General features: G+C 37.8%; 1 protein-coding gene across 1 annotated transcript; it reads left to right on the forward strand.

The window, feature by feature from the left end:
- Positions 1-913: 913 nt before the first annotated feature.
- On the forward strand, positions 914-19,244 carry LOC140138921 (uncharacterized). The gene is given in 9 exon segments (XM_072160704.1): positions 914-1,037; positions 5,789-5,947; positions 6,368-6,486; positions 7,580-7,689; positions 9,577-9,626; positions 10,193-10,333; positions 12,274-12,342; positions 13,522-13,729; positions 13,732-19,244. Coding segments are annotated over 8 exon segments (1,704 nt in total). The 5' UTR covers positions 914-1,037; positions 5,789-5,821; the 3' UTR covers positions 14,613-19,244.
- Positions 19,245-27,503: the final 8,259 nt, after the last annotated feature.

Genomic DNA, 27,503 nt, shown 5'->3' on the forward strand with positions numbered 1-27,503 from the left:
GATAGCCAATAATTTCAGGATTTTCTACTACTTTCAGGATGACTCACACCTGAATCACACCTATGACTTTTTTATGTTTTCATTCGCTTTTTCTTGATTCATTTTTTCATTCCTGCTGCCTTTCTTTCTTTGTCTTTCTGGGCCTAGGCCTATAGTAACATTAATTTTGTTATAATAATAGGCCCTAGGCCTATATTTTTTTATTTTAGGCCTGTATGCTGTTATTCATTTGGTTTAAGTCTACAGTGGCTTTAAGTCTAGGGCTCGCCCCCCCCCCCCCCAATAATTTGGATGCCTATGGAAAATTACCATTGCCCCCAATAATTTTGGCCAGGCACCATTGCCCCCCCCCAATATTGAACATCTTCCGGAGCCTCTGGCCTAGGCCTATAATAAAAGTTGCTAGTTGGACCTACTTTTTTTTTTATTTTTTATAATTTAGTGGCTCCTGAACAGGGGCCCTACCCCCACCCCACCCCAATAATTTTGGTGAGAGGGCCCAATTACCCTAGGCCCCCAATAATTTAAGGTAAAATTCATAATGGGTTAAAATGCATAATTTTAGGATAAAATTCATAATTCAAAATGTACCGGTAATTGGTACAATTCATGTAAAAAAAGTATGCATTTCAAAAGCTTCTGTGCCCCCGCCCCCATATTTCAAATCTTCCGGAGCCTCTGCTATTTATTTATTATAGGCCTATTTATATGTTCTTCTTGTTTTTTATTCATTTCGTTCTTTATTTGTTTTTTATTTATGCATTTATTGATTTATTCTGCTGTAATATTTTATATGACAAGTGCAGTGTCAATCATTGTAACCTGGCCTGAACCTGTCCAAGCTTGGCTTTAGTTCTGACGTCATGTAATTAATATTAAAATCTCACAAAGGACTGTTGGTTTACAAGGATTTCAAAATGGCGACTGAACGATGTGTACACGTTTAGTTTTAACCATGTGAAATTGAGCCGTTTCTTTTGTTATTTCAGTACAGTGCACAGTTATTTCACTTTGCAGGTTATATAAGAATAAATAAGGTAAGTAAGCCCATGGTAAGGCTAAAGTCGGTATTTTTAAAGACACCAGTTTTTGAATTTTTAAGCTTCCCTCCACTCTGCACTTATAAAACATTATGGCCTTTTTTTCTTTGATATCCTCACACAAAGTAGAAAGCCCATATTTTTCTCATTGATCCTGTCAAGTAGCCAGGGCAGACATGCCAACTATATAGTAAGAATTCCAATCAATTGAATGAACACAGCTTTTCAAGAGAGCGCACCACCATTAAATAGGTGGCTCATTCTTGTATTATGGGGTCCAATGGTGTGACATACAGTCAAATTTTCAAAATTGAATATTAATGTCAAAAGTTAGCTTAAATTGAGTGGAATTATATACTCTTTCAAAATCTGCAAAATATTTTCAGCGACGATTGCCCAGAAATCTGTACGAAGCACATAACTGTGGAGAAATCACTCTAAAATGTCGCGCATAACCGGACACCAAACATGTTTTAACCCCTGCTAAACAAAAAATATAAATGCCAAAATGGCTAAAAAGTTGCAAGTTAAATGTGGTTTAGGAGCTTTTATAATGTAAAAATAAAATAACATTATAAGAAGTTGCTGTAACCTTCAAAACAGCATATTTGCATTTTGGTCAAAATACATGGTCAAAAATTGACCCAAAAGTTAATTATTGGGCCTGTTTTGTACAATTTCTGTCAGTTTAGATTAAAAGTTGCCATTTTATGTGGGGCCAGCACAAGTGTGGCATAATAGATAAGTGGATGACTTTCTATAACATCAATTTTGTGCACATGAGAGAATTTAAGGTGCCCAGTGGAAATACAGATAACTGGACACCAAAATATTTGGTGTCCAGTTATGACTGACAATAACAAGCTATCTGTAATTATGTCATACTTTGAAAAGTGTATTTGACCTGCAAATTTATCTAAACATATCACACTGTTGTTTTAAGTATTCATTGTTTATCAGATACCCAATTTTTAAAAATTATGACATATATTATTCATTTTCATGTGTCGGTCATAACTCGGTGTCCAGTTTGTCGTACAATATCCAGCTTTAACTTTAATTCAACTTATTTTGCAATTTCCATTTGTCAGTCATATTTAAACATGTCATAATATATCATTTGAAGTATTTGTTGTTTACAAATTACCCCATTTTCAAAAAATATAGCACATTTTGCATTTTTACATGTCGGTCATAACGTCGAGCATAACGCGGACACCAAAATATGTACTTTATGTAAGCGCTGTCTTTGTTAACAGATGTTTTGTCGCTAACATTTCTTTCATAATACAATTTTAGTATACATCCTATTCACTCAATAAGACCAAAAAAAATAAGCAATGCAACCAGACAAACAGGCAACCAGATGTAGATGATCTTTTTTGTCACAAGTGGTGTCCATGATTTTCGAGACCTTACATGTAATAAAAATTAAAAATAGCTGTTAACAATTTCTTTTTTGAAAGTTTTTAGTAATAACCCACTTGTTTTGTATAAAAAATTACAAATAGGCCAAATACCTGTTACAGTTTTCAAAATTCAGGGCAAATTATGTGTCGGTCATAACCGGACACCATTGGACCCCATAATACAAGAATGAGCCAGGTATCCTAGGTGAATTCAAATTTGCCATCAAACTGCATCATTTTATATATCAAATTAAAGCCCTTGAGTAAACAAAGCCAAAACTGAAAACCTTTTTTTCATAGCACTTTCCGTAGCAAAGTTACATCTTGTCAAAGCCTGACTTTCATCAAAAAGATTCATCTAGCAAAATTCCCCAATAATGGAACCACTTCACGCCCAGGAAATCCACTTGAAGTGAAGATGAAGTGAAGTGGGTGTCCTAAAAAGTGCCCTAAATTCAATTCTTTAGTGACCTAACTTTGCCTAAGTTGAACTGAGGCACAAAGGAGTGTAGAGATAATTCCCCATTGTAGTAGGGTATTAACTCTTAGGTTGATTTGTCCTTCTTAGGACCTTTTCAGTTTACAGTGGTACACCCCCAACACACATTGAAAGCCTTTTATAAGAGAGCGCACCACAATGCGCCATTGAAATACACAGGGAAAGACGCACTTTTGGATCGCGCTCAGCAGTTCAAAAACGTAACTCAGCTATCAAGTTTGGTATCAAATTAAAGCTAATCATGTATAGAATATTATTCTTTTAACAGAATATATTGGTGACCATCTACTTTTTTGCTATTTTGCCATAAAGAAAAAGTGTGCAAATTTAACCTTAAAAAATCACTCAGTTTTGAAACCGGACATTGTCCAAATTCGCGCCAAAAATCCATCTCTGAAATAAAACATTGGGACTTTTTCTCATATTTTGTCATGTAGACACTTGTCAGAAGCAAATGAGCTGAAAATGGGCAAATTGTGACTATACGTTTTGAAAATAAAGCCGCAACAAGCTCAAATAAGCGGTGGACTATTTTAACCGAATTTCACTGGTACATAAATCGTGGAGTGATTTGGTGGTGCGCCTCTCAATTTAAGCGTGATGATTTTTTGCGTACACTCTGCGCGATGTACGCCAGCGTGTGCGACTGTGCGTGAGTAACACGGTAGTGAATCCAACCATGCCAACGCACTCGTGATTGGTTAGCATTGTATCCAAGGTCGTGCTTTCGCGTTGTAGTTTGAAATACGCGATATACGATCGCGGTTGTATCAGTGCAGCTGTTGAAAATGAAAGGCTAAGCTCAAGCTGCGTTCATTTGGAATTCTTAATATAGTAGTACAGGGAACCCATACTGTACTCAGTTGTACGGGTGTTTCACGTTTAACCGACCATAAGGCCAATAATGGAACTCTATTATTAGTTTCCGATTGGATGTTTGAAAAAAAGGACAAGGTCGCTATTTCATTATTCATTATTGGGTGTCTTTTCATTATCCATTATGTCAACAAAATCAATGATTTTATGAACAGCTTTCTCCAAATTTAGGCTCCCCACCAGTGCCAAAGTATATTTGTTGATGAAAGACCATCTCAAAACCAGTATTAATGCTTAGATCATCTTTACAGACATTTTGCAACAGATTGAGAAAAGATTTGAATTTCTTTTCATTAAAATGAAAAGAAATTTGCAATTTTTGTGATCACTAGAAACATGATGAGGTAATCCTTAAATTTCCATTATTTACTACATCTCTACCCCTACAACTAAGAAAAACTGCTGAGTGATAATGATCAGCAGGAGATGTCAGACATTTTGAGAGTTTCAATTTTGATTATTTCCATGTTTTGCGCGACCTCTACGTCACTTGATTTTTAAAGGGGCATTTCGTGATCCACAGCCTCATCCCCCCACTTTTCCCAAAAAAAGTTGAGATTTTTACACCACTGGATACCTCTGGTTACATAATGTTTATGTACCAAATATTTCTTGCAGATTAATTCGTTTAGCAAAAATATCGCCAAATTTGAATTTCGTTCTGGTGCACCAGAACGAAATTACAACACATTGTCTATGAAGCAGTGTAATACACATAATCATGCATAACTCGCAAATGCACAATCGGAATCAACTGAAATTTTGGAAATAAGCTTTTTTCGTGGATATCTACTGAAAAATGTCATAAAAAAGAGGATGCTAGGATCACGAAATCCTCCTTTAACGTACTGGATTTGAGACTACTAACCTGAACTTGGTCAGGTCAGAGGTTACCTTGAACAGATTTATGAGGTATGATTAGTGTCGTAAGTTAAAATGTAACAACTTTTCCCATGTGGTTTTTTTTTTTCATTTTTTGTTTCTGTTTTTGCATACAAGGCAGCATTATGTTTCTAAATAAGGACCTTTAGATTAGTTTGATGAACAATGTAGAGTGAGTATATGTGTAATTTACTGACAAATCGATGCACCCAAACTGAGATGGCTCTTCCGTGCAAACTTAAAATAGGGCAGCATCAATAACCAAAATGTGATTATTTTTGACCAAAACAAAAATATTTTTGAAAGGAGAACTATTTGGGAGGTTATTAAGGTAGAAAAGAACGAAGTAATCGTATGATTATCCACTCGTATAATTTTTGTGATGTAAAACTGAGAATCGCACATGGAATTGTAGAAGGGATCACATCGCAATTTAAATCATTGATTTAAATTGTCGTGATTTAAATCAAACAACCCTGGTCCCTGCCAAGTAGCCCAAGTATGCACCTATTGGCATCACTAGTATTGACGATGTTTCATTCTAGAGTAATGGGTTCTGTAGTTAATAGTTATGGGCACTAACCTGCACTTGTGGGTCCAGAACCTCAAATTTTTATCAGTTGGCCTCACCTCACCTCACCTTACCAGGCTGTGTTCGACCATTGTTTGACGTAGCCCTCTTCATGATTCTTCCACTGTTCTCTGTCTCTTGCATTTCTTGTCCATGTATTGTAGGTCCCATGTAGGCTGTAATGTCATCACGCCACCTTCTCTTCTGTCTTCCTCTTGACCAGTCCCCTGTTCTTGGTTGCCATTCTGTAAGCTGTTTAGTCCATCTGTTATCTTCCCTTCGTGCAAGGTGACCTGCCCATCTCCATTTCGCTTCTTTGAGTTTGGCCCCAAAAATTTAACTTCTAAATATAGTCAAGATCCTGCATGGACCCCTCCCTGGACCCCCCCAAAGTTTTAGAAGCTAGTGCTACCTCTGCTCTCTTGATTTTCAAACTGCTGGTAAAATTCCAATAAGCTATTAGACTTAGAAAAAAAAAGTTTGTAATCATATGTTCTCTCAATCATTTCAGATTTTTCAATAGTTTATAACAGGAGCAGCAACCATGGATTTCCAGAATCGTGCCGGTGGCAAAACCGGCAGCGGAGGAGTAGCCTCTTCCTCAGAATCAAATAGAGACAGAAGGGAGAGGCTCCGGCAGCTTGCGTTGGAGACTATTGACCTCAATAAGGTAAAGTAATATCAGTATATTAAGCCTCAGGGTACATGTATTATGTGGGAGAGCGCAAATCATGCAAAAAAAAAGGGAATTTTGAGTCCCATTGCACATTTTGGGATTTTGCTAAATGCAGTATTTTTCAATGTAAATTTAGCTAAAAACAACAAGAATTGATGTCGACGTACGTTCTTCAGTAGACTGAGAAATAAGGTTATTTTTTGCCGTTTAAAAGATGTCAAAATGTCAATATTTTTCTAGCTCAATGATTATGTATTAGGTTCTAAATTCAGCAGTCACACTCACTGCAAATTTCCCTGGTAGGCTTAAAAAGTCCAACATAAAATGTTTATACATGTTTGTGGTACTTTTTCAAAAGACAAATTTGCTGTCTCAGAATTCATGATATATGTACATTTATTGTGATTGTTGCAGGATCCATATTTTATGAAGAACCATCTTGGCTCCTATGAGTGCAAACTGTGTTTAACTCTACACAATAATGAAGGCAGCTATTTAGCTCACACACAGGGAAAGAAGCATCAGTCAAATCTGTAAGTACATAAACACTAATAGCTGCCCTGTGGTACACTCATAAGGACCATCTTGGCTCCAATGCGTGCAAACTGTGTTTAACTCTACACAATAATGAAGGCAGTTATTTAGCTCACACACAGGGAAAGAAGCATCAGTCAAATCTGTAAGTACATATACACTAATAGCTGCCCTGTGGTACACTCATAAGGACCATCTTGGCTCCAATGAGTGCAAACTGTGTTTAACTCTACACAATAATGAAGGCAGTTATTTAGCTCACACACAGGGAAAGAAGCATCAGTCAAATCTGTAAGTACATATACACTAATAGCTGCCCTGTGGTACACTCATAAGGACCATCTTGGCTCCTATGAGTGCAAACTGTGTTTAACTCTACACAATAATGAAGGCAGCTATTTAGCTCACACACAGGGAAAGAAGCATCAGTCAAATCTGTAAGTACATATACACTAATAGCTGCCCTGTGGTACACTCATAAGAACCATCTTGGCTCCTATGAGTGCAAACTGTGTTAAACTCTACACAATAATGAAGGCAGTTATTTAGCTCACACACAGGGAAAGAAGCATCAGTCAAATCTGTAAGTACATATACACTAATAGCTGCCCTGTGATACACTCATAAGAACCATCTTGGCTCCTATGAGTGCAAACTGTGTTTAACTCTACACAATAATGAAGGCAGCTATTTAGCTCACACACAGGGAAAGAAGCATCAGTCAAATCTGTAAGTACATATACACTAATAGCTGCCCTGTGGTACACTCATAAGGACCATCTTGGCTCCTATGAGTGCAAACTGTGTTTACCTCTACACATTAATGAGGGCAGCTACATCTGTGTACACTAGTTAGTAGTTGTCTTTGATTCTCTCTTACTGTGTTAAAAATGAATTATTGAGGAAAAAACCTTTGATTCAAAATTGAGAAAAACTTGCAATTCCTCAAGTGACAACCTGTCTTAAATTTGTTTGAAAGAAAACACTTGAAAATTCAAAAATGATGATATAAACACTCTTATAAAACAATGTGTTGATTTTATTTCACAAGTAAATTAATCTTAGTTTAACCCTTTGTCTTATGACCTTCAGAGCAAGAAGAGCAGCCAAAGAAGCTAAGGAAGCCCCAGCTCAGCCTGCACCAGAGAAGGCCAGAATAGAGATCAAAAAGTTTGTCAAAATTGGTAGACCAGGTTATAAAGGTGAGTTGTAAGACTAAAGCCCAAAGTTTTCTGCTTTATAAATCAAATTCTGCTTGCTTCCACTTTGTCGATTTTGAAATTTTTTGAAATTTAATGTTTTTGCCCAAAGCTGCATTTTACAATAATTACCCAACGTAGGGTCCAGCGATACAATGCCAAAAGAGCGGTGCATGAGTGTGTTTACATTGCACATGTACGACCTGGAGACTAGGATAAAGTAAAATTAGAAATTAAACTGTTCATCTTCAGGCCTAATACGCTGGCGTTGAAATGTTGACCTGTGACTTGGAGTGACGTCACGGGAGAGTAACTGGTCAGCATTTCAGCGCCAGCCCATTAGGCCTGAAGATGCGTCTTGGATGAGACGTGATACTGTAGTCAGCTCAAAACAGTAAGTCCAAAAGTGGGTAATGGTGAATCCAACGGACGAGGACACAAAACACATCAAGGATCAATAAATGATACAAGAGGATACCTTGATTAAGAACAACAGGAAAGAAAAAAAGCAAGGTACACCAACTTGATGTGGGGAAACAAGTAAATTTTACCTGATCTATCTACCTGGATGATTCTGATACTGCATTGCGGCATGGAAAATCCTAGTCTCGGTCACAGTCACCATGATTTCATAGGACTTGGTATTGGCATGATTGCATTGCGTTGCATGCTAGCCTTCATCCTAAAAAGTTTTGAGATATTTTCGGCAAAAAACGAATCCTGTGCAAGGCTGCCTAATGTTAGATTTTGAAATTACATTGCAGTGGGAATCCAAAAACATGACATAAATGTTAATCTCATTACAGCACTGAGTTTGAGCTTGTTTATTACATATCAAAGTTGGTCCCGGTAGCATCTCAAGTCCCACTACCTCCAGAGTTGACACCTTAACACCCTTTGGACACTACTGGTCATGTAACAGCATTTCTGATTGGTTGATAACTTGAAATGCTCATTTCAATTGCCAATTATGACTAGGCTTTGAACTATTTATGGTCAAACTTGCATTATTTTGCAGATGATCTTATTAATACCCTCCTTGATTGGTTCAAAATTGGACACAATATTCATTTTGGCCAATCGGCAGGTAGTTCTCATATTTTAACGGCAAAAGGCAGCTATTTCCTTGCACTCACAGTCTCACATGGCGAGTTGTCTTGAATTTTGTCAGGGGATACTTTACCGGTTGCATTGGAAATTGGCCATCCCTGTGCTATTCCAGTTGAAATCCCACCTCCGACATGATAATTTTCAGGTTTAAGAGCCCGTTTTCTGATGGCCTTTTCAGCCTAATTTCATGCACTTTTTCAGGCTTTTTTTTTTCAAACTTTTCAGGTTTTTTCATGGATGATCATCATGCCTGACTCCTATGGAAGACATGACTTTAATCTTCCACACAGGGAGTGTATACTTCAAATTGAATCACCCATACAGATAACCCCATTAGATGAGTGCGTTAATTGTGCTATTTCACTTGAAATTCATACCTTCCTGTTGAAGACATAGCCTTAACCCCATGGGCACTACTGTCTTTCTTGCAGTGTCCCTTGATTGGTTAATTACATGATATAATCATATCAGTAACCAATCAAAATGGAGCTTATAGAACTCTTAGCAATTTTAATCTTAATCCCCATCAGCCGTAGTGATTATTCTTACCATATCTCTGATTGGCTCAATACATATAGCCCTCTTTATAACCAATCAAAATAGTGTGAATTGAATTTCCAATGGGGTTACCTGAATAGATGACTCCATTCAAGCTCTACACTCCCTGTGTAGGAGATTAAGATCATATCTTCCATAAGGGGTGTATGGATTTCAGCTGGAATAGCCCATTTCCATTACCATTTTTATTGGCTAACACAATTGAATACGTTTTGTTTACAGTCACCAAGCAGCGTGAACCAGACAATGGACAGCAAAGTCTGCTATTTCAGGTGAGTTGGTCTGAACCCTGGAATTATGGAAACTTTCGGGCCTCATAACTGCTAAATTGTTAGTCTAAAGTACATAAAAGTATACATATTTAGAATGGCAAAGACTTGATAAGTTCATCTGTGAGGTCAAATTTGGGCCAAAATGCTCATTTGGCAATGTTAGATTGGACCAATCAGCAACATTGTTAGAATAATTTCACCACGCAAAAAAATTGGGATGAATTATTTGCAAAGCTCTATTCTGATTGGTGATTAAAATGAAGATATCATGTAATTGACCAATCATTGGCAATGTTAGATCGGCAGGTAGTGCTCAGGGGGTTAACTGTATGCCACATACTGCGCCAAAAGAAAGTATCTTCAGTTCATTGTCTTTACAAGTTCAATTTTAAATGGAGAAATTTCATGAAATAATAGGGGAATGCAGAATTTGTGTATAGAAGTGAAGGTGTATGATAGTGACCGGTCCCTTAGGTGAATTTCATCTAAAGTTACTGATGACATCAAACTTAGCAAGATGTTGTGTGACCCAAATTGGAGTAACATCTTCCAATTCTTTTTTGTAGATTGATTACCCAGAGATAGCTGAGGGAGTGGTCCCCCGTCATCGCTTCATGTCCGCATATGAACAGAGAGGGGAACCCCCGGACAAAAAGTGGCAGTATTGTTTGTTTGCAGCTGAGCCGTATGAGACTATATCATTCAAGGTATGGCAGATTAGGAGATATTTTGGGCTATTCCAGTTGAAATCCATACACCCGTAAACCTCCTCACAGGGAGTGTGAATTTCAAGGTAACCCCATTTCAGATTAAGGTCATATCTTCCATACAGGGTGTATGGATTTCAATTGGAATAGCGCATTTACCTGGTTAAATGACGAGTCTAAAGGAGAAACTCTTCTGTTTGTCATGCAGTTAACCCATTTGAAATTCACACTCCCTGTGTGGAAGATGAAGGTCATATCTTCCATAGGGGGTGTATGAATATCATCTGGAATAGGTCATTACCTGGTTAAATGACGAGTCTAAAGGAGAAACTCTTCAGCTTGTCATCGGTTACCTCCAGGGTCGACATAGCCGTTCTAGCCACCATTGGATTTTCACGCGAGTGTGATAATTTGATGTTGAAAACAGCTCCATGAAGGATTTTGTGTAAGGCCAAAAAAAAAATATTGTTGTGTTGCCCTCAAGTGGAAAAATGGGAAATTTGGGTAGGACGGTCGGATTATTATTTTTTTTATTTTTTTTTTTTTAAACCTTCAGTTTTTAAAATCCCCTCAAATATTAAATAATGCTTGTTCAATTAGGGGACATTTGTCAATTTTGACTTCTGGATACCTGTTAGACAACAATTAAAGACTAGTCTTACAATAAAATATTAATTTTAAGTGAAAAACATTGAGTTTTTGAACAAATCTGTAAAAAAAAATGTGACCCTGATTTTTCAGGATTTAGGGTAGGACGGTTGAGGGCAACACAACAATATTTTTTTTTTGGCCTAATTAGATAGAAAATGGATCTATTGTAAATTGCTATGTTATGTTAATGTGCTTTTACGTGTAACATCATTATATTGCCATTTAAACACACAATCGACACAATGTTCCTGTTGTATTCATATCACATGGGCTTTGGATGTAGCTTTTTCCCATGATGCACTGCATATTTTTGGCTTCTCCAGCAACCGCTGGAGGCGCATCGTATTATGAATCGACCCAATTGAAATTCACACTCTCTGTGTTGGAGATTACGGTCATGTCTTCCATAGGGGGTGTAATATGAAATTCAACTGGAATAGCCCATTGTGTATTTTGAGACAAGAAAGTACAACACGTTTCTCATATTCAAATCACAATATTTTAGTCTGTGTTCGCTCATTGTGCTTATTCTGATTATTTTGTTGTTTCTTTTTTTTTTTGCATTTTTTTTTTCTTCAAAAATAGATATAACTTTGTAATTAAGATGTAGGAATCTATACTTTTTAAACCATTGGACAAGAATTTTCAAGTAAAAAAACACAAACAATTCTGGTCTCCCCGTGGCTCATCTGGTAAGGGGTGGTGCAATAAGTATGTGTACCCCCGGGGTGGTGAATTCTCAAAATGGTCTGCCAAAAGTTGCTTGCCCCCCCCCCTTTTGACGTGCCAAAAAATCTTTGCCCCCCCCTTACACATGCTAGATTTTGGGAACCCAATTTAAAACCTTAAATTGTCTTATCATATAATGCGAGCGCAGCGATCAGGAAATATTTTGCATATTTGAACGTGTTCCTAACGTTTTTCCTATGTAGTATAGAAACGGTACCCAAAATATCTGTGCCAAAAATTGCTTCCCCCCTTTCGACCTGCCAAAAATCACTTGACCCCCCCTTTTCAACCTACCAAAAATGCTTGCCCCCCTTTTGGCCTGCCAAAAATCTTTGCCCCTATAATTCACCACCCGGGTACACATAATTATTGCACCACCTCTAAAGGCGTTGCAGATAACCCACGATAAAAAAAAGCTTGTTACAGATGAGGATAATATGCCCAATTGTTGGCTGCACTTGTCTGTCCTGTAAAAATGCTCCGACCAGCAAATGCTGTTTTACATTTACTGGAATATTGTTTGTTCTTATGATTAGTGTTTAATATTCTTTTGTTGCTAGGTACCCAGCCGTGAAGTTGATAAGAGCGAAACCAAATTTTGGACGTCATGGAACAGAGAAACAAAGCAGGTAAGAGGATTTGCAGTATGTGACCGCCATCCACCACAAACTGCTCGTAAAATCGGCCCCCGGTCAATTTTATTTTATTTCGTGTTTAGAAAATATATATCATAAGCTTTAAAATGGTATATCATTTGACTTCAAACAATATCCAGAAGTGGGTTTATGGTTTGTTGAAATCTGTTCCTTCAACAAAATTTTACTTTTTTTCGGTTCTACATGTGTCTCTTTTTCCACAATTCTGGTAATAAATATCAAACAGTCATAATCTCATTGTTAATTGTTGGTTAGATAAATTACAATGCTTTGCTTTCCACCACTTGAACAGGATTTAGCCAAAGCAAACAAAGACAAGAACTATTTAAAGGATTCTATAGAAATAGGTAGAAGCTTATCATCCTCTTCAGCAATATGATTATTGATTGGTTTAAACAGTGTTTGATGAGATACCGTATTGTTTGTAATAAACGCTCCCCCTCTAATAAACGCCCCCCCTCCAATTTTTCTGTGAAAAATTTACAAAATGCGAACATTTCCATGACATATCGTGTAGGTAAGCTTAAAACTTGCATCAGTCATGTCAGTCACGATCGCTAAATTGAATGGACAAAACCTATTATGACTCAATTCCCATCCATTTCACTGCCTAATTATGGTAGAATTTCACTAATTCCATGCACTTACAGGGGGTGTGTAATTTTGTTGTATTCCCCACGAAAATATCATTTTCTGTGGGCGCCGCCATCATGTATAGTGTGAATCCCTCCTTTTAATAGGAGCACCATCGGGAAATTGAACATGATTTTTAAGCTTTTTTCACTGACAATTCACTTCCAATAAACGCCCCCCTTTTGGAAAAATGCAACGCCCCCGGGGCGTTTATTACAAACAATACGGTACTTGTCACGCCGAATTGAGATACCTGTGAATACGACCTTCACACATATTTTACACTGTAACTCAGAATACAATTTGCCGAGTTTACGGCTCATTCGTAGTGTCCACTCACAAATGTAGTCACGCATTCAGGTAACCCCATTTGAGATTTACACTCCCTGTGTGGAAGATTAAAGTCATGTCTCTCACAGGAGGTGTATGGATTTCAACTTGAACAGCCCATTTTGACACAGTCTGTATAAAGGTTTATTGTTTGTGTATAATGCATTCTTTTTTGTTTTTTATTCCTAGTTTTTCTTGCAGTTCCACTTCAAGTTGGAAGCCAAGCCACCAGCGCCTCCACCACCACCAAACATGAGAGGACCAAGACCTCCAATGATGCCACCACCACCACCTCCAGGAACCACCGGCCCTCCAGGTGGAATGCCAGAGAGGGGACCAGGTCCCCGTCCACCTCCTCCTCACATGGGAGGTCCCCCACCTCACATGGGAGGGCCTCCTCTCCTCACATGGGTGGTCCTCCTCCTCGTATGGGAGGGCCTCCTCCTCCTCCTCACATGGGAGGTCCCCCTAACATGGGAGGACCCCCTCCAAACATGGGAGGGCCCCCTAACATGGGCGGTCCCCCTCCTAACATGGGAGGACCCCCTCCTCCACCACCCGTCTCGTCGGAAGAAGAGAAGAAAGATGTACCTCCAATGCAACCCCCTCCAGCACCTCCAGCGCCTCCAACACCTCTCCCTCCTCCCCCAGGTTTTCCATTACCACCTGGTATGGGCCCCCCTCCAGTGCCACCGCCCGGAATGCCCCTGCCTCCTATGCCCCCATTTGGCATGCCTCCAATGCCACCAAGAATGCCAGGCCTCCCACATCCAGATTTCCGTGGACCCCCTCCCATGCGCCCTCCACCAGGACCCCCTACATCAAGCCAAAGCAGATTACCAATGCCGGGTATACCACAAGGGGTGCCACCGCCACCCCCTCCCTGCACCAGTACCGCCCCCATCTGGAGGGGACACGTCAACAGACCAAAGCATAGATGGGGGAACGTGAGAACTGAAATTCAAATGCAATGGTATAAGCAACAGTGGTATAAGCTATGTTCAGCAAGAGCATCGCATTTTTATCTAAATTTTGTGGGATTTGAGATCCTGTACATTGTACTCACAGGAACTTTCATGTGTAGTATTCACCTTGAGAAGATATCTTACACTTCCCACAATGCATTTCTATTTCAATTTCCTGTACTGATTTGCTATCTAGTGCAACATGGGTCGATAGTGACAAAATGTACCTCAATGAACAGAGGACTTCCAAATCTTGCAAAATATGTTTATTTCTTGACTATCGACCCATGTTTAGCCAGTCCATTCTCAAAATGAAAACAAAGGAAACCTGTACAAAGTAATGGAAGTGTCATTTGATTAATGAGGTGATGCATCATGTTGCAAAGGATTCTGGGAAGGGCAAGATATCTTCTCTTGTATTCACCAAAAGTGTTATTTTGGGAATTTACGAACCTGATGAATCTTTTCACGGATTTCAGAAGCACCAAGTTTTGTTCAGTACATAAAAGTCAAGACTTTATAACATCATAGATTGATATAGAATGGTACATTAATGGTTCATTTTTGGGCTCTTGACATATGTGACCAGATCTGATCCACTCAGGCCACAGTTGGAAATGTTGAAAACTGAGATACTACCATACGAACTTGCTCACTACCTACTATTACTGATGTTGAATTCCCAGGTCTCTTGGATACGTGGTTGAATGTCCATTTTCTTATGCTTTTCATTGTTTTTTCATTATTGCTGACTGGATCAGCATGATTGGATCAGATCAGGTCACATATTACCGAATAGATTCCAAGTCTATTCACTGCTTACAAGTAACAGTGGAAACTCTTTAATACGAAATTTATGGGGCCACAAAATTTAGTTTGTCTTATCAGGATTTTTATCCATCACATATTACATAGGGATTCAGTACCAGGGACATGAAAATCAAGCTTGTCTTATCAGGTTTTTTGCATTATCAGAGCTTGTATACTAGTTTCCACTGTACTGTCCTCTGTTGACAGAATAAATAAACTGCTCAAATAAAGAAAGTCCGCAGTCATGTAACCCGTCCTACACCAAAATCTGATCTTGTTATGACAATATGATTGATATGGTTGTGTTCAGAATCTTGTTATCTCCAATCTGATACCAAATTGGCTACCAAACACTCATAATTGACAAAGATTAATGCCAGTTTATCGCATTTGGTGCATTTTTAAAAGTTGCAAATCAAAATGAAGCACGCGGTCGAAATGGCTTAGCGTGGCAATATGGTCAAGCTTGCTTGCCCACGATGGGTCCATGTCGACTACCCCAAGTGCGCGCTTTATTCAATTGTTAATTTAAATGCATGGATTGCTACAGTGCTTTACTGATGAATACTAGGGCACGATGCGATCGATATGACCTAGCGGTTGTTTCAGGCTATGTTAATTGTCGCGCTCTGCCATTCTCCTCTACAATTCCGTGTGGTCCGTTTTTAATTTGCAACTTTTGAAAATGCACCGAATATCATATACTGGTATCAATTTCTGTGAATTTAGAGTTTTCGGCAGCAAATTTGGTATCAAATTGCAACTAACAAGTTTCTGCACACGACCGTATCAATCATATTGTCATAACAAGATCAGGTTTTGGTGTAGGACGGGTTACATGACTGCGGACTTTCTTTATTTGAGCAGTTTACTATAAAGCTTGGTCACTACTTGATCAGGGCCCATAACCAGCATTTATTTTGCGATTTGAAAAAGTGGAGTTGGTGGGGGCAGATTTTCAAAATTTGGATCTTTTTTTGACTAAAAAGGGCTAAAACCATAATTTTTTGCTACGCTCGCAAATGGGACTTTTTGGGTCAAAAAAGGTGACTTTCGACAATTTGCGTGGCATCCCCCCTGTTATGGGCCTGCCTGAAGCCCTTCATGTGTTAGGTAGGGAAAGTTAGTTTGTATACAAGCCACCACCCACAGGCTGCGATTTATTCCATGAAATACCTATCTTGTCACACACAGGAGTGACAGGGTCTTAGCTAGCCACCCGTCTGGCCGTCATTTTAGACGGCCAGTTTGCTCCTGGGACGGGCAAAATTAATGACAGATGCTATATTATAAATTGTATGTTTTGAGAAGCTAATTGACCTTGTTAGTAGACCCAATTTGTAGAACAAGGCCATATCAGCACATATTTGAACTCTGAACCCCCCAATGGGCTATAGAAGTCTGGTATATGTTTTAAAGGTCAAATTCAAGGACAGGCAATTTTATTCAAATGATGGGCAACCCACAATTTCTAGCTAAGACCCTGGGGGAGTGGCATGCCACAATTGTATATCTATACCATCAGATGCAGGGATAGCCTTTTAAGGGGTCTTGGGGTCCAGGACTCCTTGATTTGGCAGGTCCCTGTGATTTGGACCCCTTAATTTTGTACGTCTGTGTAGAATTAGATGACTGGACCCCTTTATTTGCCAATTTGGACCCCTGGACTCAGCAGGTCACCGCTAACCCTGATCAGATGTCTGATGTGAAACTTGACTATCGGGATAAATGGGATGCAGCCGATCAAAAGGGGACTTTAATTTCACAGGTGAAGTCACTTTTTGAAAGCATATGTGACACAATCTGGTCCATGGGGGCCAAAGGCGGCAAATTTGAGATAAAAGTACAAATATGGAGTAAAAAACAATAAAATACATAAGAAAATGGGAATCAAAAAGACCTTTGTTGTTTTCAGTAAATGATAGCCTATTGTATAATATTAATTACAGTAAAAAAAAAAAAAAAAAATATTGTTGTGTTGCCCTCAAGTGGAAAAATGGACAATTTGGGTAGGACGGCGGATTATTATTTTTTTTTTTTTTTTTTTTTTTTTTTTTTAACCTTCAGTTTTTAAAAATCCCCTCAAATATTAAATAATGCTTGTTCAATTATTAGAGGACATCTGTCAATTTTGACTTCTGGATACCTGTTAGACAACAATTAAAGACTAGTCTTACAATAAAATATTAATTTTAAGTGAAAAACATTGAGTTTTTGAATAAATCTGTAGAAATCATCATTCAAAAAAATAATAATAATAATTGCGACCCTGATTTTTCAGGATTTAGGGTCGGACGGTTGAGGGCAACACAACAATTTTTTTTTGTTGGCCTAACTCAATTTTCAAAAATGCTTCCCCTTGGCCCCCATGGACCATATGGTGTCATATATTGGAAGCTTTGAAATGACACCTCATTTGCTAAAATTTATTTTAAGGCATTCAAATTTTGAAAAAGTGAAAAAAGCATTCCAAATTCTCATTAATTCTGTATTTATATTGGGCTTTCCCATGTGCAATTCACATCCCCTGTGTCACTGTGACTGCTAACTCACATTTCCAGTTGAGCTTTATGATCAGTTGAGGTTGAAATGGTTGCTCATTTTATTGAAAATTATGATATCCAATTGGCATTTACCCAATTTGGGTCATAGTTTTTAAATTTCTGTTTAGAATTTCAAAATCATACTCTCCTTTTCCACTATTTTTAGATGAAAATTGTTCAATTTGGAATGTCTAAAGCTGTAATTGAATTTGGTTGGAGTTCCAAAAAGGGGAGTGTAGTTTTTAAATGGAATGATACATTTTTGTTGGTTCAGCGATAAGACATTGGCCTATTCCAGTTGAAAAGACATACACATCATGCAGAGATGGTGCTCAGTCTAAAAGCCTGAAACTTGTGACAAAGCCTGAAAGAGTGTATAAATATAAATTTGGGGCGTATTAAAAGTAGAATTTGGACTTCAAAAACTAGGAGTTTGGGCGAAAAGGTAAAATGTGGCATCTGTGCAGTGAGTGAGTGACATGTAATAAGTTTCAGACTCAGTCAAGATGTAATATCAGTATACGATTTTAGTCAAATTTTAATTTGGTTATTCTTTACCAAATATTTATTAGTACCGGTACTAGTATAGTAACAACTGTCAGGAAAGTGTTCTGGTCATTTTATGCCAAACTAATGAGGTAAAATGAAAGAAAACTCACTATCTCAGCTGCTACACTGTGGCGTTCTATGGGAGATTTAAAGTCATAATTATGACTAATTCAAACTACTTGCTGTTATCCTAAAAACACAATGAATTTGGCTGAATCCAATTAAATTGGGACATGTGTAAACATTACAAATATAACAAAACATCCGGTTTGAAAAAAAAAATTGACCGAAATCATTTTAAAAGTTGGTATATTATGGTTTTAAGTGGTGAATTGATGGGTGCACTATTCAGATGATGCTGCAGTGAGAGTTCCTGTTTTGTTGCCGAAAGTTGTGTTTTTTATTTTCAGGCCATTTGGCAATACCCCTATTTATGCTGTTTGTCAGTTGTTTTTTTGATAGTAATTTTTTTTGTCTCGTGGCCTCTCACACCCCTGAATTATGACATAACAATCTATTGAGTGAACTTTGGACGCTATGAATAAGATTTCACCCATTCAGGTAATCCCATTTGAAATTAACTCTCCCTGTGTCCAATTTTTAAAGGTCATATCTTCCATAGGGGGTGTATGGATTTCAACCGGAATAGCGCATTTCTTTATCTGCCAGTCCCTATTTCTCATACTCAAGCAAAGGCTGCAACAGGCTCAGAGTACTCAACATAGAATATCTGATGCAAAATGTCTTTGTTATTTAATCTATTTCCAGTAATGTTCAAGCTCTAACGAATGTTTGATGACGTAAAATTGATTATGCTTAATATGTCTGGTGGAAATATATTATCGATTTTACGTCAGCAGACATTCGTTAGAAATTAAACATTACTGGAATAGAATGGAATAGATTAAATAACGAAGATGTGTTACATCGAATATTCTACATCCACTCAAGTCTGTAGCGGCCTTAATTCAGTTATCATGGAATAGAATATTGAACACAATTTGTTGATAAATAAAACTGAAACACAACAGATGTTTTTACTAAAAACAAATTGCTAATGCTTTATTTCATTTGTCTGTAAATAGTTCATATAAACTGAGCTCAAAAAGAAACTTATATTTTTTACAACTTGTGAATCACAAGGTCATATCTGAAAAGGATTATTCCCACTTGGTCCAATCCCATTTGGTCCAATCCCACTTCGTCCAATCCCATTTCTTGACCCATATAACAAACTACACATGCCTTTTACCAGAAGTCCATAAACCACCTCCAGATAACTTACTAATAATAGTTTGAAACATTATTAATCTGAAGCAATAGGTATAGCATGCAAAGCCTTTGAAAACTCTAGGTTAATAACATGTTTTAACAAACCACCAACTGAACAATTTAGAAATCTTTTAAGTCTCGTTCTTGAATACAACACCTTTTTAAAAAAAATGGCATGGCCATGCATGGGACCCACTCTCAGTGCAACTTTATCCAATCTTACATTATATTCTCAATTACTGGATATACTTAGACGACTGTGATCCTATACCAAAGAACAGAACTACTTAGACAGACATTGACTATCTTTCCGCTCACAAACACTTGTTAGGGGACCTAAAATTATTTTCAGGGCCCCTTTTGGCCATGAAAATGTATGTCAACCCCATTGAAAATATAGTGTAAACTCATGTTTATGAGAAAATATTTTGGTGATTTTTTAATGAGCCTCTACAGACGGATAAAAATATTTAGGACCCACTTTTTTTTTTTTTTTTTTTCTCTCGTTACAACTATAGGCCCTACTATAAAAACTATAACAAGTACTGAAAATGACCAAAAACAAATATTATAACCATAGTGGGACATGGCCCTAGTGGGATATGGACCAAGTGGGACATGGCCCTAGTGGGACATGGCCCAAGTGGGACATGGACCTAGTGGGACATGGCCCAAGTGGGACATGGCCCTAGTGGGACATGGCCTAAGTGGGACATGGCCCTAGTGGGACATGGACCTAGTGGGACATGGACCTAGTGGGACATGGCCTAAGTGGGACATGGCCCTAGTGGGACATGGACCTAGTGGGACATGGCCCAAGTGGGACATGGCCCTAGTGGGAATGACCTAAGTGGGACATGGCTAAGTGGGACATGGACTAAGTGGGACATGGCCCAAGTGGGACATGAACTAAGTGAGATTGGACTAACTGGGTCTGGACAAAGTGGGATTTGGACCAAATGGGATTGGACTAAGTGGGATTGGACCAAGTGGGAATAGCCCTCTTAAAATGCTGTCAATCAAAATGAACCAAAATTACACACAGGATTACTTTAATACTCTACTCAAAACACATGTCAGTAACCAAGCAGTTGTCCAACTGACACAACAGCAAAATGCACTGTCATTGGACAGCTTCCTGGACTTCCTCCACTTTCACAGCCCAACATTTGACACACTGCACAAAAAATCTACAGGTGAGAATGCACACAAGATCCTTGCACAGATGCTAAAACGGTGCTGCTTTTCATACATTTTACATTTTTTCCATGAAACGGGGCTGGGCTGTGAATGTGGTTCAGGAAGCTGTTCCATGTCAGTGCATTTTGCTGTTGTGTCAGTTGGATAACTGCTTGGTTACAGACATGTGTTGGTTCAATTTGATGGACAGGATTTCAAGATATGACCTAGTGAAAAATTATTAAATTAAAAGTTTCTTTTTGAGCTCAGTTTAGTATCTGTATGGGTATGGGTTCTCTTACTTAGTAAGAGCCCCTAACAATTGATTGGCATAAACAAACTGACCAGTATCTGCCAGGTGTAGTAAATGTATACAATATAGAATAAAGAAATTGTCAAAATGTACAAAGGGCAGCAATAATATTGCAAACAAGGATGGAATGATGTTACAGGAGAGTCGCCATGGAATGTTTCCGATTCCTACGTCGTAGGTTGTGGCGTTAGTCCCTTTCCTCGATTAAAAGATGGTTCCTCCTGCTGGACATGCATGGCCTCAAGATGTGCCTTGGATGAGACCAGGCCTTTTGTTTAAAGGAGGGCTAGAGTTGTCACTCGACCACAGCTCTCCTTAATTGCTTTGGTGTGAGCTAGTATAAATCACTCCCCTTAATTGCAAGCACAGCAGCTGAAGGGAGTATCCCATTATGCTTTGTGGTACCATTAATAGAACTGAATGTGCCATAGAAAATGTACACAAAATCCCTCACTTAAACTTTTTCATTTCAATAGCTGGCTTAAATCAGGGGAGGTTAAGACTTTTGTTTGCAAAAATATGACCCCTAAAGTATTGTGAAACTATCCATAGCTCTCAATATCTAAGCGCCTCTTGTTTATATTTTGTATACATTTGCTATGGAGCATGCAGCTATACTGCAATGCTTGCTGGAATACTCCTTTCAGCTGCTGTTAATTGCAAGTAGGTGAGCTGTTTTTTATGACTTCTCCTAATAGCTTCCAAAGAAGTTTATTTGCAAATTATGACTAAATATCAGTAAAAAAATACTTCAATGAATTATAATACTTTGTTATCTACCTGGATGACTGAGAATATTCACAAATATGTTAAGGGAAGGGGTATGAACGTTTGGACAGTATTTATTGTGGGACATTAGAGCACATCAGACATATCGAATTGCATTCTGAATACGTAGAATGTCCTTCTGATATCAAATAATTTTGATTTTTTGAAATTCGCAATGTAATACACATTTTATGGCAAATCATTAAAAATTGATATTTTGATATTTAACAGTACTTGAAGTAAACTTTATAAATCTGATGATTTATACTTAAAGTGTATGTAGGTGGGATGAAAAGCCGACGATCAATTGAAAATTTTGACCTTTCAGTATTGAAGATATGGATTTTTTTTCCCAAAACACACAAAAAAAATAGGTCTTTGGGAAAAAAATCCATATCTTCAATATAAAAGGTCAAAATTTTCAATTGATCGTCGGCTTTTCCTCCCAGCTACATACACTTTAAGAATATATCATTAGATTTAAAAATAATTTGTCATAAAATTTGTATTATATCGTAAATTTCAAAAAATGAAAATTATTTGATATCAGAAAGACATGCTTCGTATTCAGAATGCAATTCGATAGGTCTGAGGTGCTCTCATGTCCCACAAAAAATACTGTCGAAACGCCATAAACGCTCATTTTAGATCCCTTAAGTTTAATTAGAATATCAAAAACAACATTTAAGCAATATAGTGCACATATGTTTCCCTGGTCGATACATCGCATTGAAAATATCACAAAAATATTCTGTACAGCTGCAGAAATTGATGACCCTGTAAGAATATTGCACTGACTCTGTATCAAGCCCAGTGTAGTCTAATGCTTTTAGTATTGACAAGCACTGCATTGGGCTAGTCTAGTCAGTGGCATAACTAGGGTTGGTAGCGCCCAGGGCAAGAAACAAATTTGGCACCCCTACCCCCCCCCCCCCCTGAGAATATCTTTGATGCCTGCCCCCACCCATTTCTTGAAACAACTTTGGCAATTTTGGACAAATAAGGCCTACCACTAGTTATCGGTTAATAACTAGAATATTGGTCTTAAAATGTTCTTTCAATTGATTTTGTGCTGAAATGCGCACAAAGCGCAATTTTGTCTTTCATCGCTTGGAGGGGCGCAGAATCGATGCTGGATTGGTCAATTTGGCGCCCCTAAGGGTGGCGCCAGCACGCTGCCCCCCCCCAGTTATGCCACTGAGTCCAGTTGAAATCCATACACCCACTATGGGATATATCATGACCTTAATCTTCCACACAGGGAGTGAGAATTTCAAATGGGGCTATCTGAATGGGCGACTCCATTTGAAATCTACACACCCATGTGTGGGAGATTAAGGTAATGTCTTCCATAGGGGGTGTGTGAATTTTAACTGGAATAACACATGTGGCTTTGTTCTTTATTCTTTGTTGTTAGTTATTCTAGGCTATTCCAGTTGAGATCCATACACCCCTTAACCTCCCGCACAGTGGGTGTATATTTTCCTCTATGGAAGATATGACGTAATGTCCCACACAAGGGGGAGGGGAGATTCAAATAAGAGTCACCCATTCAGGTAATTCCATTTGAAGTATACACCCCCTGTGCGGGAGATTAAGGTCATGCCTTCCATAAAGGTGTATGGATTTCAACTGGAATAGCCTACTGAACTATTCTGGCTACTTCTTGATAAGGCCAAAAAAAAAAAAAAGGGTTCGTCTCAAAGCTTGCGGCGCGCGTTTGTAAAATCCCATGATTTGACAAAAAACAAATCGGAAATTTTTTTATTTCAAAAAAAAATTTTTTAGTTTTTTCCAGAAAAAATCGGTGAAAATCAGACTTTTTTCTCAAAATACCATGAAAAAAAGTTGGGAATAAAAAAAAAAAAAAAATTGCATTTCGCATTTGTTTTTAAATTTCTCGTGAGCTTTGAGACAAACCTTTTTTTTTTCCCTAAATACAGATAAAAATATATGTCCAGCGTGAACAGAATTATCATACATTATTACTTCACATTACAGGATATGTATCTCAAAAATGTTACAATTAGCCCCCTTTGAATTTGATTTTCATACACCCTCTGAGAAAGATTCAACCTGAATCTTCCACAGAGGGAGGGTGCGTTTTAAATGGAACCATCTAATGTGTTCATTCCATTTGAAATGCATACTCCCCCTGTGGAAGATATTTCCAGAATCTTCCACAGGGGTAGTGTGGGTTTTAAATGAAATAGTCCAATTTGTGGTTAAATGTTGACAGCTCGCTACAACAGTTATTACCGTTGATTTGGTTGAAAAAGGTGAGATATCAATTCTGTTCATATGTGACGTGTCATATCAAAAGGAGACACTTTTGGGCAGGTTATAAATTTTGAGGTTTTTGCATATCTTAAATATAGAGATATTTTGCTCCACAACACCGTTTTCCCCAATGAAATCGGACATTCCTAAGCGAAGATATTGAGTTCGGAAGTTATGGTATTATAAAATTGGAAATTGAGATATCGGCCTTTAAAAATATTATTAACAATGTTGAGAGTAGGAATTAACTTGAAAAATGTCTCAAAAAATACAAGATGCCAGTTATATTCCGCTCTGAAACTATCAGACAATATTTGTAACATTAATAACACCACAAATTCGCAACAAACCCAAATTGTGAAAAAATCACCCACCGGCAGTTTTTACGATCCTGCCCAAAAGTGTCTCCTTTTGACATGACACGTCACATATTAGTGATAACAAACATATTTGTGACCATCCACCACTAAGTGGTAGTAAAGTCGGCTCTAGATCATTTTCTGTTTATTGCATTTGCAGATTTTGAAAGAATGCACTTTCAGCTTTAAAATGACACCTCAACCAGCTTCATCGGACATCTGGAAGTGAAGTAATGGTTCATCAAAGGTCAATTATATTTTACATAGAAATCCATATATACTCAAAATGGAAAATGTTGACTTTACGACCAGTTTGTGGTGGATGGGCACATTTTCCATTGGTCATGTGTTACACGATGTGGGCTGATAGTTTTCTGTGTCATTTAGGGTAGATGTATCATTTAAGACAGTTCATCACAATATGCTAATTAGAGTCAGGGATTACGGGGGTTAGTAACCCCTGACCCTAATTAGCATATTGTGATGGTCCGTCTTAAATAGGAAATTTATCTGATTTAGAGCTGTTTTTAAAATGGCCGTCAATTTCACCACACCTTATGCTGTGACGTATACTTGTTCAGAATGTTCAGTTCTGAATTTGTAATTAACCATTTCACCTGGGTTACTGGTGGTGCCATTGATCAAGATCTGCATATGATCAGAATGGTGAAAAGCTATACCGTACCACAAGTTTTCTATTTCTAGCGCAAAAATATCAAATAAATTTAATTTTTTTTGCACCCACAAATATCACATTTTGGGGCAACTGAATATTTTGACAAGCAGAATCTATGCTTAGGTTTTCCCTTATTTTTTTTACACTGGATGTATGCTTAAATGGGATGCAATAAAATATGTGACACGATCAAGGGAAATGGGTCGGGTAAATATTGATTTTGAGATATTAGTAAAGAAAGTGTTAACATTCTTTTGTTTGATATTGTTTTCAGCGATTGATAAATTGACGCAACTTTGCAAAGAAAAGTAGTATCAACATGGGGTTTTCACTAACTGAAAGCTCTAAATGTCATCTTTAGAAACATGTAAAACTCATTTTTGACCAGAGTCGACATGCGACTCATTCCCCTTGATCATGTCACATATGATTAATCATTCTGTTTGATACTAACATAGGCGTCGACATACTTTGCTTTAAACGGTAACAATATTTAAGATACACACCTACACGACTATTGCCAAAATGTACATATTGCCAATCAATTATTGCCTTAGATTTGTTTTTAATCTCATGATCAAAACAATTTGAAACAACTATAACAGTCTATTTCAGCTGAAATCCAGACCCCCTATAAAAGACATAACCTAAATCTTCCACACAGGGAGTGTAAATTTCAAATGGAGTCACCCATTCAGGTAGCCCCATTTGAAATCTACACTCCTGTGTGGAAGATTTTAAAGTTATGTCTTCCATAGGGGTGAATGGATTTCAACTAAAATAGCCCTTTTCTGGAATGTATAGTAGTGATTTTCTAAAAAACAATTCTCCTCGATCACTCATGGCAAAAGGGCAACTGACACTTTTCATCAGGGACAAGTGATATTGTGAGGAACTTTTTTCAGTGCAAATCATCCCTGCCCATAGGAAAAAAATAGCCAATTGCGCGGAGAATGCGCGAAAAAAAAGTTCCGCGCAAATCACTTGTCCCTGGTTATCACATACAGGTCCAGATTGGTATCTAGCCATAAAAACTTGAATCTAAAATATACCCCAATTCGGTCGATTCACAACACAATGCGCCTCCAGCAGGGGAGAGACCAAAATATGCAGTGCATCATGGGAAAATGTCAACATCCAAAGCCTGCATAATACGAACATGCATCATTGTGGTTTAAATGCCATTATAATGATGTTACATGCGAATGCACACTAATAGTAGATCCATTTTCTATCTATTGATCATATGGAATCCTTCGTGGAGCTGTTTTCAACATTTTATTACCACACTCGCGTGAAAATCCAATGGCAGCTAGAACAGCGATGTTGACTCTGGATTCAAAAATTTGACTGGCAAAAGCAATCACCGCTGGCAGGGCATCGTATTGTGAATCGTGAGAATTATAAATCTCAAAAACCATAATTTCGACCCAATTCTGAAATTCTCAATATATTAGTTATCCCAAAAAAAAATAATTATGTTAGTTATGCCCTTTTGCCCTGGTTTCTCCCTCACTTCATGGAGTTTAAAAGTCAATTCTTCAAGGAAGAATTCTTTTATTTTCTAGTATTTTCTGAGAACAGGTCTCACTTGAAATTTTTAATTATTATATTATAAATATTTTGTTTACATTATCCATTTAAGAAAGCCGGCACCCATATATACACCAGGATGGAGAGGAGTAATTGAGATAAAGTGCCTTACTCAAGGGCACAACACAATGGCGTCGCCGGGGCTCGAACCCGCAACCTTCTGATTATGAGTCAGAGCCTGTTCCGCTTCGCCATCATGCTCCCTTTGTCCTGTAGACTTCTCCGTAGTCCACTTGCCAATTGTGCACTACTCTGGCTATTACATTTAAGCTTAAAACTCTGATTTAATTAATGAGTGCACAATTGATAGATTTTCACAACTGATCTTTTCAGTCACCGTACGCCCTCTGTTTGTTAGCTTCCCAAGTGGACTACTGACTTTGCCTTGGTGATGATGTAATGCATCTTTAAAAATGAATCTGGCTTGTGATTGGTCGCCCAGATCTCGTTATTGTTTAAATCCTCCCGACGCGTACTGGTACCATTATAACTATACATGATAGACGATAGACTATGATAGACGACAGGCAGGTCCAATATTTTTATCGTAGTGGATGCCGGCTGTGCCGGCATCCACTACTCAAAATATTGGACCTGCCTGTCGTCTATCACACGGTAGAGGATAGGCAAAATAAAAATTCCTATCGTTTATTCTCTAATTCAGGGCCAGTGGGCATCCTTCTTCAAAATCTGGTACGCATTTATTGGTTAATTGAACATAAATATGTAAGTACAGAATGAGTTTTAAAACAAAATACACTGTACACACAACAATATTAAGTAAATTACAGTAATAATTATCAACACACACATAAGTAGCCCTATAAAATATTTGGCTAAAAATAAAAGAATAATCTATTATTA

Source organism: Amphiura filiformis, chromosome 18 (assembly GCF_039555335.1).
Source record: "Amphiura filiformis chromosome 18, Afil_fr2py, whole genome shotgun sequence".
Lineage (NCBI taxonomy): Eukaryota > Metazoa > Echinodermata > Ophiuroidea > Amphilepidida > Amphiuridae > Amphiura > Amphiura filiformis.